Source organism: Buteo buteo, chromosome 14, assembly GCF_964188355.1.
Source record: "Buteo buteo chromosome 14, bButBut1.hap1.1, whole genome shotgun sequence".
In the NCBI taxonomy this organism is placed as follows: Eukaryota; Metazoa; Chordata; class Aves; order Accipitriformes; family Accipitridae; genus Buteo; species Buteo buteo.
In genome coordinates this window covers 24,645,927-24,660,000 of record NC_134184.1, presented here as the reverse complement: position 1 = coordinate 24,660,000, position 14,074 = coordinate 24,645,927, and the positions used below count along the sequence as shown (strand labels likewise).

The 14,074-nt window shown below is 35.0% G+C and overlaps 1 protein-coding gene across 2 annotated transcripts in view; it reads left to right on the top strand.

Moving 5' to 3' along the window:
* TDRD3 (tudor domain containing 3) overlaps positions 1-14,074 on the top strand; it is a 109,758-nt gene that overhangs the window by 41,414 nt on the left and 54,270 nt on the right. The window contains exons 2-3 of one of the 2 annotated variants that reach the window (XM_075046099.1): positions 2,115-2,199; positions 5,337-5,402. In XM_075046099.1, the coding sequence (XP_074902200.1) occupies positions 2,115-2,199; positions 5,337-5,402 (151 nt within the window). The remainder of the gene's footprint in view (positions 1-2,114; positions 2,200-5,336; positions 5,403-14,074) is intronic. The other variant, XM_075046100.1, reaches the window with a different exon arrangement.

Genomic DNA, 14,074 nt, shown 5'->3' with positions numbered 1-14,074 from the left:
GTCAGGTTCTTGTTTATTCATGGTCTAAAAACTTTTTTTTTTTTCCTTGCTGGAAAATGGTAGTGCTTACATCTAAATACTAGGCTGAGTAACTCTGTAAGAGAACTGGAGTCCTGCTAGCTTCAGTAGAATTGAAGAATGACTTCATTTACATTAGGAGCAGAAGATGAGGAATCTTTCCACGACTTGCCTGACAGTTTAAAACTCAGCTTATGGATTTTGCACTCCCCCTAACTCCTGGTGTTGAACTTGTGTTCATTTTTACACTGAAGATGACAGAAGGTAAACTTGTGGACTTTCTGATACTGCTCTTTCTAGGAAGTCTGTTGGTGTAATTAAACCCCAGTTGAAGCCTTGAGAGTAAGATAGTGCCTGTAGGATGTATCTGTTCTAGTTTCCTCTGGCACAGAGTGGAAATGCTGTTTTACTTTACTTTCTGACTCCACCTAATGAGATCTGCTAATTCACAGTAGTTACCTGAATCTTCACAGGTCATAGTACTTGAGGTCAGAGTCACTTAGCTGGGAAATCCTGCATTCCCATGCAGACCACCAAAACTCGCCACCTTATTCTTCTCAAGCATCTGCCTTTTATATAAAAAATAGGATCGTTCCTTATATTTTTATATGTGCAATTTTTTCCCATTCAGTGCATCTGGGTTTGGGCTGTTTTGGTTTTGGTTTTTTTTTTTTTTTTTTTTTTTTTTTTTTGTGATGGCTATCTGGTCTCTCAGGGTTTGCTAGATGTCAGTGTCCAACTTGAATAGTTAGATCCCACCAAATGTCTGGGGTAGATCACAACTGGAATTATTAATTAGTCTGGGAACACTGGCAGGGCTGGAAAAGGTGATGTTAGTGCTACCTGGGCCAGAATCAAAAAGGCCTATCAAGAATACTTTCCTTCAAATGTTTTGCCTTGTTTATATGTTACACTGTGGATATTATCTTCTTTAAAAAGAAGTATTTCTTGAAGCACTCGGGAATATTTCTTTTTAATATTTCTTAATGTATATTAAGCTTTATTTCTTAAATCATTCTTTCATTCTTTGGGGAATAGTGATTTCTTGGTAGGTAGGTAGCTATTTAAAAGTTTTTTGGGCAAGTACTGTGTTTCAGACTATCTAGAAAATATCAATTATTTAATGATTGCTGTGATGTATTTAAATAAAATGAAGAGCTGTGCAGAGAAAGCAGATTGCCAGCTACGTAAAAATGAGCTCTGTGGCTTTGAATGGGAAATATTAGGCAAAATGAATAACAAATGTCACAATTTCTGACCGCTCAAGTTAAAATTATCTTTCTTTTTTTTTTTATAGTGTTTTTCAAGGTTAAAATAGGTCAGCCCTTTTGAATTGATAAGCTGAATCCATTTAAAACTTCCTTAGTTTTCAGATGAGCAAATTTATTGTATACTCACAGAATTTTTGCAGGAAGATACTGATCCTGGACTACCATCATGAGGGTCACATGCTGTGTCCAAATGTGATTGTGGAGGAGATTTTCTATTCTTATTTAAACTTTTTCACCATATTTGACTACCAATACACTGTAACAAGCTTCCATTTTCATCAGTTTCTTTGTAGCCCAGGCAAACAAGAATACATTTTACAAGATGGCAGTGTTGCGTGCCCCAGCCCTTGAGGGCTTAGCCGTATGGTCTTGCTCTTGAGAAACGGATGTGGTTGTGGTTTGTGTTGTGTGTGGGCTGGTTTGTTTTGTTTTGTTTCTTCCTTGCAAGTGCGTGAGTGGAAGTATGCCACTTACAGCAATTAAAGCCCAAATGGTTGACCTTGAAACCAGGTTCCTATAATTTGGGGGGGCGGGTATGAGGAGCGTAGTGTTACCATGCTTGACATAATTGGGATGGTGGCTGTTCTTACTTTGTAAGCAAAGCTGTTTGTTTGTTTGTTTGTTTGTTTAGAAATTATGGAAGAAGTCTCTTAATCTCATTTCAGTGTAAGGAAACTGATTACATGAAGTAATTTTCTAAGTATTTTTAAATCTATGCTTCACCAGCACAAAAGATACAAACTGAAGACAATCTTATATACAGAACAAAATGTTTGCCTAATAGATACATCATGTGATATTCTAATATTGTTTTTTCTTTAACAGGTACCTTTCAGATGAAGGAATTGAAGCTTGCATAAGTTCCTCTGAAAAAGTTAATACAAATGACGTTATCCTAGTTGCCCTTAATGTAAGTTATGATTGTGAAAACTTTTTTGTGACAAATCATGCTAAAAATGATGTATCTAATGACTCAAGTGTTAGGTTTGTGTGGCTAATTAAGTGTACCATTGTCTGTGCGATTTACGTAAAGGATAGAGTACCTTCTCTCTCCTTGCGTGTTTGAGTTGTGAATTATATTTGGAAATAACACCTATTCCAAACCATGGAACCTAAAGGAGAAAAATGAACATAATTTTTAGTAGGAAAATATTTTTATGATTATGAAATGTAAATCTAAAGTCAAAGTATAAGCAGTAATAAAATCAGGAGTGCTGCGTATTGACATGAGTATGAAATTGTAGTACAAAATATTAGTTTGTTGGGATGAATAAAACACTTAGTTTGACTTCTGGACATGATATACTTTAAAGCATATTCAAACTAATGGTGAATTTTCCTGTGACATGTACATATTTACGTAACTACAAACAGTTGGTTTTTTTTGTTGGTTTTTTTTAATGTAGAAATCTGGATTAGTAGTCATTATTCCTGCAGACAAATAAATACAAAAATATACAAGATAGAGAAACAACTTGGAAGCAATAAACCTTAATACTTTTAAGGACTCCAGAAAAGTGTGCATGTGAATTCGTGTTTTTCAGAATTTTAGTACATACATTGTTGGTAAACATTAGTAAGTCTGCTCCCTTTCAATAACATTGAAAAGAGGGCAGCTACTTAATCCATGTATTTACTTATTTTTAATTTATTCTATCAAAATCATGAGGGAGAGTTTGAGAATTTTACATTTTCTTTGTTTAAAACTTCTCAGTCATCCATACTCACAAGTTTTAAAGCTTGTATGCACTGTATATGGATTTATGTAAACTTTGTCCTTTGTAATAACTATATGTGGTTCCAAGGGGAAAAACAATGTAGTAGAGCGCTTAAGAGAAAAGTAGTATTTCTTAATGAAATTGTGAATGAGAATTGTTAGGGATTATTTTGTCCATCTTCAAGATTCAACCACTGTTGGTTTAAGGTGATACTCTGAAAAGAGTATCCCCTCTGTTCCTTTCATTTATTCTTTGAAGCACGTGTTCGATCACTCATGTATGCGTGCACCAATTCATGTAATGAATTTGAAAAGAAGTAAAGCAAAATTATAATGCAAAAGTGCAAATAATGTAATACAAAACATGCAGAGGGTAAGCATTTGGTTTCTGGGCTGTAGTAGCATGCCTATATATATCTGAGAGTGCATTACTGGTTTATAAAAAAGCAAATAAAATATTTCCAAGTTGCTGGGTATTACCCACATGTAATTATATGCTGAAACAAGCACTAACATGATCATTTGAGCATGTATGTGTTGTATTTCCAGTTTCTTTGATACATAATAAAAATAAAATAAATCAGAAATGTTATGCAAGCACCCCAAACCCTGTTTTAATTGCTTATCAATATTTTTGTCATTAAATTAGTTGTTTTGATACCTCGAAGGTTAAGTTGCTTGTTGGGTAAGTAGGAAATAGCATTGTGGCTTGAACAACAGGATAACGGTGAATTTAGATTTCACTTCTTACAAATTCACAAATTCTTTCCTTGACTGCTAGAGATACATTTCAGGCAGAAGAAACCAAGAAGTCAACTGACCCTTTTTTTTCTGTGAATTGCTTAATTAAGTATGAAATAGACATAAATGTACCTTCAGTCCTTCAAATGTTTTTATTTTGTATAACATTGTGCAAAGAGTTTGTAAAAGTTGTGTCCTCTTCCTGCTGCTGTGATTGCAAAGCATCTTGCTGGAGATTTGTTAATTATATGGGTATGGAACATGTGGGAACAGTTTATAGGAACCTGTGTGCTAGTCAGAGATAAATAACTGACAGATGACAGATCAGTTCCCTCAGGTGGGCTCAGATTGAAAACGGAGTGTGCTTTCTTATCACTATCTATGGCTATCTTGTGCAACAGAAAGTGGGTTGAGCATTTATCCACTCTATAGATACTCAGAGTAAATAGCCTAAAAGAACATCCCTACAATTAGTTTTCCATTTGTAGGGTACTAATGTTTCTTGCTGAAAAACAAACTAAACCACTTGTTTAGTGTTTTAGATACTAAAATGTAGTGCTGCTCAGTTCTAGATTGGGATGCCAGAACAATAGTACATTGGCATATATTAATGGCAAGTTAGTGTACAAGTTCTAGTAGTAATTACATCTAGGTCGTCTTCTTTTGGAAGATCATAATAAATAAGAAGGGTTTTCAGCTTCAGTACAGTAATGTGCGTCAGCATGTTCTATTTAAAAAAACAGGCTTATTTCAAACAACGGAGTTTACAAGACATGGGTGTTTAGGCTGCACTGCTATGCCTTATTTTTTTTCTTAACAGATGTAAATGCACTAAAAAAACTAGTGTGTAAAGTTTAATTAGTTTTTATACCATTTGCTATTTTCATATGCTGCACCTTTTAGCCATCCAGTGCCTCCCTTTGTCACACATCACCCTGATTGATAGTTCTTGTACAAACAGTGTTAGGTAAAGGAAAGTGCTTTTGTGGAGACTTGTTCCTTTGATCATATGAATTCTTCAGTTTAATGTTGTCAGTGGCCATGTTGCACAGTTGCTGAATAATGTCATGCAGCTGTCTACCTCACTTCCAAAAGAAGTAATCAGACATTTAAGTTAAAAAGCATTTAATGGAAATACGAGGTAAGCTTTTACTCCAGGTATAATTGCAAAAATCATCCCAAACTTTTATGAAGGATTTCGGCATGTAAAACCACGCAAATTTGAAATGCTTTTCTGTAAGTGCCACATGGAGAGTGAAGAAAGAAGTTTACCTCTATTAAACCTCAGTTATGTCTAATAATTCAATGTTACTTAGTCATTTTGTTTCATCTATTAAGAGCATTTTAATTATCTTTGAAAATGTGCTTAAAACAAGAATATAATTTAAAAAGCAAAGGAATATCTTTTGTAAACTCTTTTAGTTATTGAATTTTTTCATATGGAGTTAGAGGGATTTTTTTTTTTGTAGTCTATAAATAGTTGGCATTATGGAAGAAAGACCCTTCTTTTTCCTATTTTATGATGAAAACTTTTTTTGGAAACAAGTTATTTTAGGTTAATATTCTCTTGTCTTCTGTATTAATTTCAGACAGATTTAAGAACGATTGGCAAGAAATTCCTCCCCAGTGACATCAATGGTGGAAAGGTGGAAAAGGTAGACAATATTTTTTACTTCACTTCTGTGTTCTGTGATTTCTGTGTGATGACAGCTTTCTATGGTGCATTAGTCTCGTTTTGTCATTATTTCACATACAAAAGAACCCAGTATTTGAATATATTATAGGATAAATCTATGAACATAATAGTTTTCCCACAAGGTTTCATAAAGAGGGGACTCTCTCTTTTTTTTATTTCTCCACTTTGAAATGCTTAAATAAATGCAAACAACCCCAGCAACTTATTTTATCACTCAAAAGTCATTTAACCTGTTTGATCTTGATGTGGCATCAGAAGTTCCTTTTTTTCCCCTCTTTTGTTCTTGTGAGGGTAACAAGGCAGGTTAGGAATAAAGCAAAGCAGCTGTATGATTATGATACTTTATATGCTACAGAATAGTAGTATACTCGTGTAGCGTTAGCTACATATCAAGGTGCCACGCTTAGATCACTGGTCGGCCCGGACCAGGGAAAGAGACAGATAACACACGCAGTGTGAGCACCAACTTCCGCCTTTTATTGCGCAGTTAATTCCTTTTATACTAACAAGGGGAGGCGGGATTACAGGTACATCACAAGACTGCGACTAACCCTCTAACTTTCCGTGACATCGCGAGATCTTCCGAACGCCGGACCCTACATATTCGAAACTTGGATGTGCTAGATTTTTAACATATATTGTATGTTTAGATAAAAATTAAATTTGGCTCCTTCAGTACACCCTTCCTGTTTTCTTCCTCACATGCAGTTAAGAGAGTGGATAAATGAAGGAATTTAATTTTAAACCTAGTAGTAGTTCTCAATTCAAATTGTTATCCCTAACTTCCAAATATTGACAGTCTTTATCACTGATGTGAAAGTTCTGGCGAAACATACTTCATTACTGTTGAAATTCAAATAGTGATAAATCAAGGCGGGTTTGTTTTAAGAAAACAAGATTGATGAGAGAAGCTGTTAAGAGCTGTTTGGATTTGGTTTTTCTGCTGATGCTATTGTCTAAATGGAGTGGTGACTGCTGTAAATGCTGGCTTCTATAAGAACAACAACGGGAACATTATTATTAGCTATGAAAAGCACACTGCAGAAATAGTGTATTGCAGGATCATAGTTTTTAGCTAGGCAGCAGTCTGTGCATGCAACATATTACTTACTTTTCCCAGAAAGTTAGTTTAGTTTTAACTTTATTTCTTACTATTTGGAGCTATGTTTTTTGCAGGTATTACTTAAAAAATCAAGGTGATATTTTATGAAACTGTTTATCTGTTTAGGTTTCTGGATAACTTGCTGTTGAAGATACTTCAGTGCTTAAATAATTTTTTACCACCTAAAAGTTTGATTTAGCTGTTTCTTCTGTCTGATTTTAATGTTTCTCTTCCTCTTCAGTATCCTGTTTTTGAAATATGGAAAACAAGCAAAATAATTGCTTTTTATGTCATCTGTTTTTGCATTGTTTTTCTCAGTTGCTTAATTGGAGTATTACTGAATTTTGCATTTCAGATCATGTAATATTCACAAGGTCCAAATGTAATTGGTCAAGTGTAACTGCAGAGTATTAAGGTTGGATGTGAGGTAATGTTTGCCTTATTTAGTTTTGCTGTTGAAACATGTTTTCGGTTCAAAGTGACTTTAATAGTACTGTTTTTTCAGAGTTTTGTTGCATTATGGCATGATTTCTTCAGAGGTAGTTGTTCAGTTTTCATTTATCACTTGAGAATATACTTGGTAACTTGTCCGTTTCCTTTAGAGAGAATGTTTTCAGAATTTCTGTTGTCATTATGTATTTCAAGTGGTAAATTAAAGCTAAAAGTGTCATTAATTTCATCAAAGCTTTGATGGACATTATATATGAGAATCTAAAATGTTTGCTTCTAATTTAGCTGCTCAAGTCACTGCTTCGGTTTTTCATGTGTCTCAGCTCAAAGTAGAGAAGGTGCAATTGTGCCATTCGTTTCCACAAAATACAAAACCTCTGCACAAAAGTGAGGGATGTGTGCTTGAAAACTGTGGTGGTTAGTGCTTTGAAATACCTGTGAGATAACAGCTACCCTTTCGGGGGAAAAACCTTCTGCACCTGTATACACACAAATACATTTATATTTTGTAAAACTGAACATCTCAGAAAATGAAAAGGTGGAAAAGGTGGAAAAGGTGCGAAAAGTCTAGTTCTACTTTAATTTTCAAGGATCCCTATTAAACTTGCTGCTGTCTCCTGAGTGTATGTTCTGTGTTGTGGTACTGTGTGTCCTTTCGAGGGTTCTCATTTTAGTTACTGGCAGTACAGAACAGTACATATGTAGGATCCTAAATTAAAAAAAAAAAGAAAAAAAAAAAAGGAACTGTTACTGAATGGAGCTTGATAAATTTCGACATGGGATTGTCTTACAGTTGATAGAGATGGAGGACTGGATAATAGGGTTGAATTCAGTCCAATCCAAACTTTCTTTTGGAAAACTTGTTTGATTCAAGGTATCTCTGTTTCCCAGATTGTCAGAGAGTTGAGAGAGATCAGTGCTTACAGACTCCTTCCATTTTTAATGGTTAAAGAGTGAAAATACAGAGGAAAAGGGTATTTTTTTTCTGAGGTAGTGACTTTTGACAACAGCAGGAATTTTGAGAAGCTGGAGGAAACAGACAGGACAGAAGAAAACTATGGCCTTTGTTAAAGACAAATGTTTGTTTAACAAATGGTGTTTGTTAAATTCTAAGGATTTACGCACTTCTATCAGTATTGTTAAGGAGCCAGGGTTTTTTACATGTGAACTTCTAGTAAAATTTAGTTTGGTTCTACTTTAATCAACTGTCTTTATTTGGATCATAGATCTTAGAAAATTCTTCTAAAAAAACCCAACCCAAACCAAAATAAATGCCTGCAAATCATTTGCTGGAGGATGATAAGTTTTGAAAAGAAGTAATGATTGCATAGAAAAAGTCTGTGTTTTGAGAATGACTTGTATTTATAGTTTTTAGCCCAGACTGTTAGACAGTGTGCTGAATCTCTGTTTTCTTAACTGTAATGTTTCCCTTTTTTTTGAGTAATATAAAGCAAATCTGACCACTTCATAAGTGCTGCTATTTAGCTTGCAATGCATACAAATATTTTGTTACAGAACTATGTGTTTATAAAGAAGAGTATTTGCTTTATGCAAGTAAAGGATACGGTTGGGACAGGAGTGACTTATTAGTATAGTCTGTCAGTAGAAAGTAGTCACTTGTGGTTCAAAAATGCTTCAGGAAACAATAGAAATTATGTGCTACTATTGTTCCTCTCATCCAAGACTAGGATCAGTATTAGTTATCTGTATCTTGAGAACATATGATGTATTTCCATCTTGCATAGAGAATTATTTTGTAGTATTAGTGTAATAGGGAAATATTTGCATAAAAGCTGGCATAGAGTCCTACTGTGAAACAACATGGGTATTTGACCATTATAGGTGGTTGTCAACTTCAGTCATTAATACACAAAAATGTTTTAGTCACTAATTTGTATCTGTGTTTTGTATGGATTAAAAAAAAAATCAATAATACCAGTATTAACCACAAGATGGCCACATTTGCATAGGATTTGAAAAAGCTGAACCCTCCCATTTCCATCCAGGTGACTATATACCATGAATAAATGTTAAGTGTTTTTAATGGAATAAAAATGCAGAGAAGACTATAAAGTTATAACGTATAATTTAGTAATGATGTTATGTTTAAGGTGTAACTGGTTTTCTTTTGAGTATATACGTTCTATTACCATGGAAACATTCATTTCAGAAGAAGCGTTCAGAAAGCATTTAATTTCTGAGCTCAAAGAGATGCTTTCTGAGTTGCAACAGATTGATAGTATGCAGCTGAAACATAAGTTGCCAGTGATTCCAATTCCTGTTTAAGGTTACTAATAGACTTCCCAATTTCTGCCTCATTACTTTAATACGAATAACTGTGCTTTGTTGCCTTTTAGTGTTTCTTTGATTGTGGATTTTGGTTTCCTGCAGGATTTTTTTTTTTTTTTAATTAATAAAAGGATGATCAGATTTACTATTCCAGTTAGAACTTAAAAAAACCCTTCCAGTCTTCAGGTGCTTGTTTCTACCTTCCAGTGAAAACGGTTGCTACATCAAGTCTGCTGATGTCACTGTGCTTGAAACTGCATGCGTCAAAAATTATCCTACATATTTCTAGTTGATTGTTTGTGTTTTTTCCAGTTGAGATGATTTTGACAAGACTATGTGTGTGGTAATGCTGACAGAACAAACTGAGTCATAGTCTTTTTAGAAATTGCTGTTTGGCAGCCTTAGGTAAGCTGTGGGCCTTGAGCTCTTCACCTTCATCAGTGTTTTGATTGTGTTCCTAGCTCCTAATGCCTATTTCAGGAGCTCTTAAAAAGGCATGATTACTTCCATATTTTTGAGAAAAAGTATACAGTGTTAGATATAATGAGCTAAATCTTTGTGAGAAGCCAACTAGTTTTTGGTTTCAGACCAATTTGTGTCAAAGCAATGCTTCTAGGAAGGCAGTGCACTAAAAGTCTTGAAAAGAGTAGAATAGTCTAGTTGCTATATTGCAAAACTTATTGAGAATTATTAGGCAGCTATTAGGCATTGTTTGAAATTCTTTCTCTAACTTAGGGATCTGAAGAGATTGATTTATTAGAACACTATTTTCTACCTTGATCACATTGGCAATTATGCTTCTAGATATTTTGACACCCTAGCTTGATCTGGAGCATCTCCTCTCATTCAGAGGATGGCAGTAGTGGTTTGATCCCTGTTTGTGAGCAGTAATGTCTTAATTGGCAGACACTGAGGCAGGTGTAAGCACTGTTTGAAGAGCATAAATACAAAATAGTTTTACTGACTTTCCAGATGTGCTGGAAAGGCTACTGTTTTGTTGTAGATAGATAGTATCTCCAGTGTTGATCAGTTATTCCCCTCCACTCAATGTGTAGAGTTAGTAGTTCAGAATTTTTTTTTTTCTGAACATAAGTATTAGAATTGTTTCTTCATATTGAGGAAGCCTATAAGTTAACTGCACATGGGCGAATGATGTTTTAATTAATTTAAACTATGTCCAGAAAGACCCGAGTATATTCTTTCTATATGATAGTGTGGATATTTGTGCACTTTGGTTTTTTTGTTTGGTTTTTATTTGTTTTTTTTTCTTTCCAAGTCATGTGTGTTCTTGAATTAACACTGATAATTTTTGTGGATAAAGGAGTGGGATGTGGTATGTCTTAATAACTTTTTATTAAACTTTCATTTCCAGTCATTCCTTTTATGCTTCTTTCTGCCGTTTCAAATTTCAGATTCTGACTTACCCAGTAGTTTTCCCATGCGTTAATGTAAAACCTACAGTATGAATATTTTAATGCCATTATACAGTATAAGATATTGTTGTTATATTTTTCACCTTGAAAAAGTAGGCAGAGTGTTAATTACGAGATTAATGATGGATAAAGCTAGTCTTCATTCCTAAACTCATTTAGCCTATGTTGTGTACTCTTATTTGCATCCTTTAGACATCACTGAAAACTGTTTATACTACTACGGCACATAAAATGCAATTTCTTTATTTTTCTGCTTGTTTCTCTTCTTTAAGTGTTTTGGGTGTTTTTTTTGGAGGTTGTTTTTTTTTTTGTTTGTTTGTTTTAAATTAAAGTCATCTGAACCACTCTTCATAGCATTCTAGCCTTAACATATGTGCAGTTGCTTGTCCACTTTGTAAATACTTCTGGAGAGAGCAAGCTACAACTGTACTATTTGAAACCTAAGAATGAAGGCATTACCTAAATAATAATATGGGATTGTATACAAGAAAACAGATGCAGGATAACAGATGCAGGTTGGGGCTGGAAGGGACCAGATGAGGCCGTCTGGTCCAACGCCCCTGCTCAAGCAGGGCCACCTAGAGCTGGGTGCCCAGGACTATGTCCAGATGACTTTTCAGCATCTTCTAAGATGGTGATTCTACAGCCTCCCTGGGCAGCCTGTTGTAGTGCTCGATCACCCTCACAGTAAAAGAGTTTTTCTTCATGTTCAGATGGAGCCTCCAGTGTTTCACTTTGTGCCATTGTCATTCTCCAGGCTGAACTGTCCCAGTTCTCTCATCCTTTCCTCATAAGAGAGATGTTCCAGTCCCTTAATCATCTCCATGGCCCTTCGTGTCCATCCTGTTATAAGTTTGGTCTTTTCCATGAGATCCATGGAAAGGTTGGACTTGATGGGCCATTGAGTTACACTACAGTGGCCCATCAGTCAGTGTTTTAAGAGTTCTGGACTTTGCTACCATCTCCATTGTGGGCTGTTTGATAGGGTTTCTGTATCTGTGTATTTAATGTATTACTTTTCACCCTCTCATCTGTTTCTTACGCTGAATAGCCACTAACCTTTACAAAGTGGGGTAAAATGTACAAATCTTTACAAAACCATTAATCTTTACAAAGCATGTATCCTTTCATTCCAGATACTACTACAGTTTTGTCAAATTGCAGCCCCCTTTTTTAAAGAGTAGAGGCTGTAGAAGTATTGAAAGGAAGAACTTGTGATTAGAGCAAGCCGCAGATATTGTCCATTTTTAGAAATAATTAAATTGATTTAGCTGATGTCTTGAAATGTTTTCTCTTTCATCTGGTTTCACCTGGAATCCAGTGTTGGTTGTTGTTGTTCTGCAGGAAGACTGATTTTCTTTTCTCCTGTCGTTTTCTCCTGTGCTTGTTTTATGTGATGAGAGGGGAAATAAGCTGAACTGGAACTGGGAGATGTGGATGCTCTAAGGTCTTGATTAAGTCCATAAAAATAATTGTGGTGTTAATGTGGTGAGTATTTGTGAAAAGTACATGCTTCCATTCCTCTTTTGCACCTGTTTTCTGAAGTGACAGGTAATTTTCTTCGTTAAAGCAGCAGACACTATTGTCCAAGCTCAACAGATGTGCAGCTCTGCTTTATTATAGTGTATGCTTGACACTGTAGGCACAAACCCCCAAACATATTGGCATGTATATTCCTAGTTAGCCTAGCCTTCATTTCTTTGCACTCCAATTTTTTTGAGGAATCTACCAAACCATTGTTTAAAACCAAACCCAAGTACTTAGAACTAGAATTTGCTCAACATCTCTGGAAGAAATTGCCATCATAGTAAAGCTACTATTCAGCTGATTGACAAAGCTAGTTGTGGTTAACTAGAAATGCTTCTTAGTTGACTAGTGTTTCTTCATCTTTACTTTGAAAACATTGTATAATGTTAAAAACTGTTAGCATTAATTTATGACAAGCGTAGACTTCCATTGAAGCAACATGAGTGTGGCACTGTGTTTGATTAACTACTATAGAAAGAATCATTCGTACAAAAACTCGAGAATTTTTTTTTTTTTTTGTGGCTTCTTTGCTGTAGTTAACTGATAGAGGAGGGGAACTTGTTTTCATACTATACATTAGATTATCCAGTTTTCTTCTGTTGAAATAAAGGGAAAAAATTTCCATTTGTATGAGAAACAGAATTGGTCTTTTAATTGTTACTGAAAGAAATAAGGTTCAGTCAGCATTTGCTAAAAATATTGTTGTTCTTACTTATGCCCTTTTCTTCAAACATTCAGTATTGAAGAAAAAAGATAAGAAAGCTTCAAGTTTCAGTAGATTCCAAATAAACAACTTCTTCAGCTTTTTGAGAAATCCTCCATCCCAGATACTGTATTTTCCATGGTTTGATTTGAAGTCATAAACAATGCAGGTCCCTGCAAATTTTAAATTTATTTGGAAGTGTCAAGAATAGGAAAATTGCGTAGAAAATTTAGTTTATATTACCAGCTGTTGTCTCAAGATCACAAAACCATTTAGGAAGTGAACTTCATGGGGTGCTGCTTTTGCTCTTTTTAGTGTCCGTTTTCCCCCTCTTAGTACAATTTTGTGCTTTGTTGCTACTCTGAAGTACTTTTCTTTCTCTTTTGTTCTCATCTTAAAGTTCCTGTTTCCTCATCTTCTAATTTATCTAGTCTCACTGCTTCTATTTTATTTATTAATTACTCTTTTCTTTTTACATATTTACCTCCTGGTTACCTGCTCTCATTTTGTGTTCTTCTGGGCTACCTATTCTGTTTCTGAAAGGGAAGAAGCTGATGAAATGTACACTTTTTCATCTTTTCTGCTGTCTTGTAGGCGCTCGAGATCAGTTGAGCGGCAACTGATTATTCATTTTTATTTCTTATAGGGATCAAAATGACTGTGTACTCAGCTATAACTGAAATGTGATGAAGTGGCTTGGTTGGTTGGTTTCAGGTTTTTTTTTTTTGTCTTTCAGGGGTTTTTGTTTTATTTTGTTTTTTATTGTAACATAAACTGTGAAGTGTATAGGAAGATATGCTGCATTTTTAGGTAACCAACAGATAGCGATGTCTCTTGAGGTTGTTGCATTCTGATTGCACCTCTGTTTGAAGAAGCTGTGTTTCTAGTTAGTGTTTACAAAGCGGTTGCACTTGAAATGTACTCTTGATACAACCAGATAGTCTTCGAAGGTGTTTCTTTCTTTCTTTAGAACACTTTGTCGATGAGACCCTGTGGCACAGCATGTGAAATCTTATCCGGACTCCATAGTATGTTGGAAGTGACAATATTGGTGGTTTTGTTTCGTCCGTGTCCCCCCCTTGCCTTTTCATTCACTTCTTTTCCATAATCGGTATCGCAGAGATGTA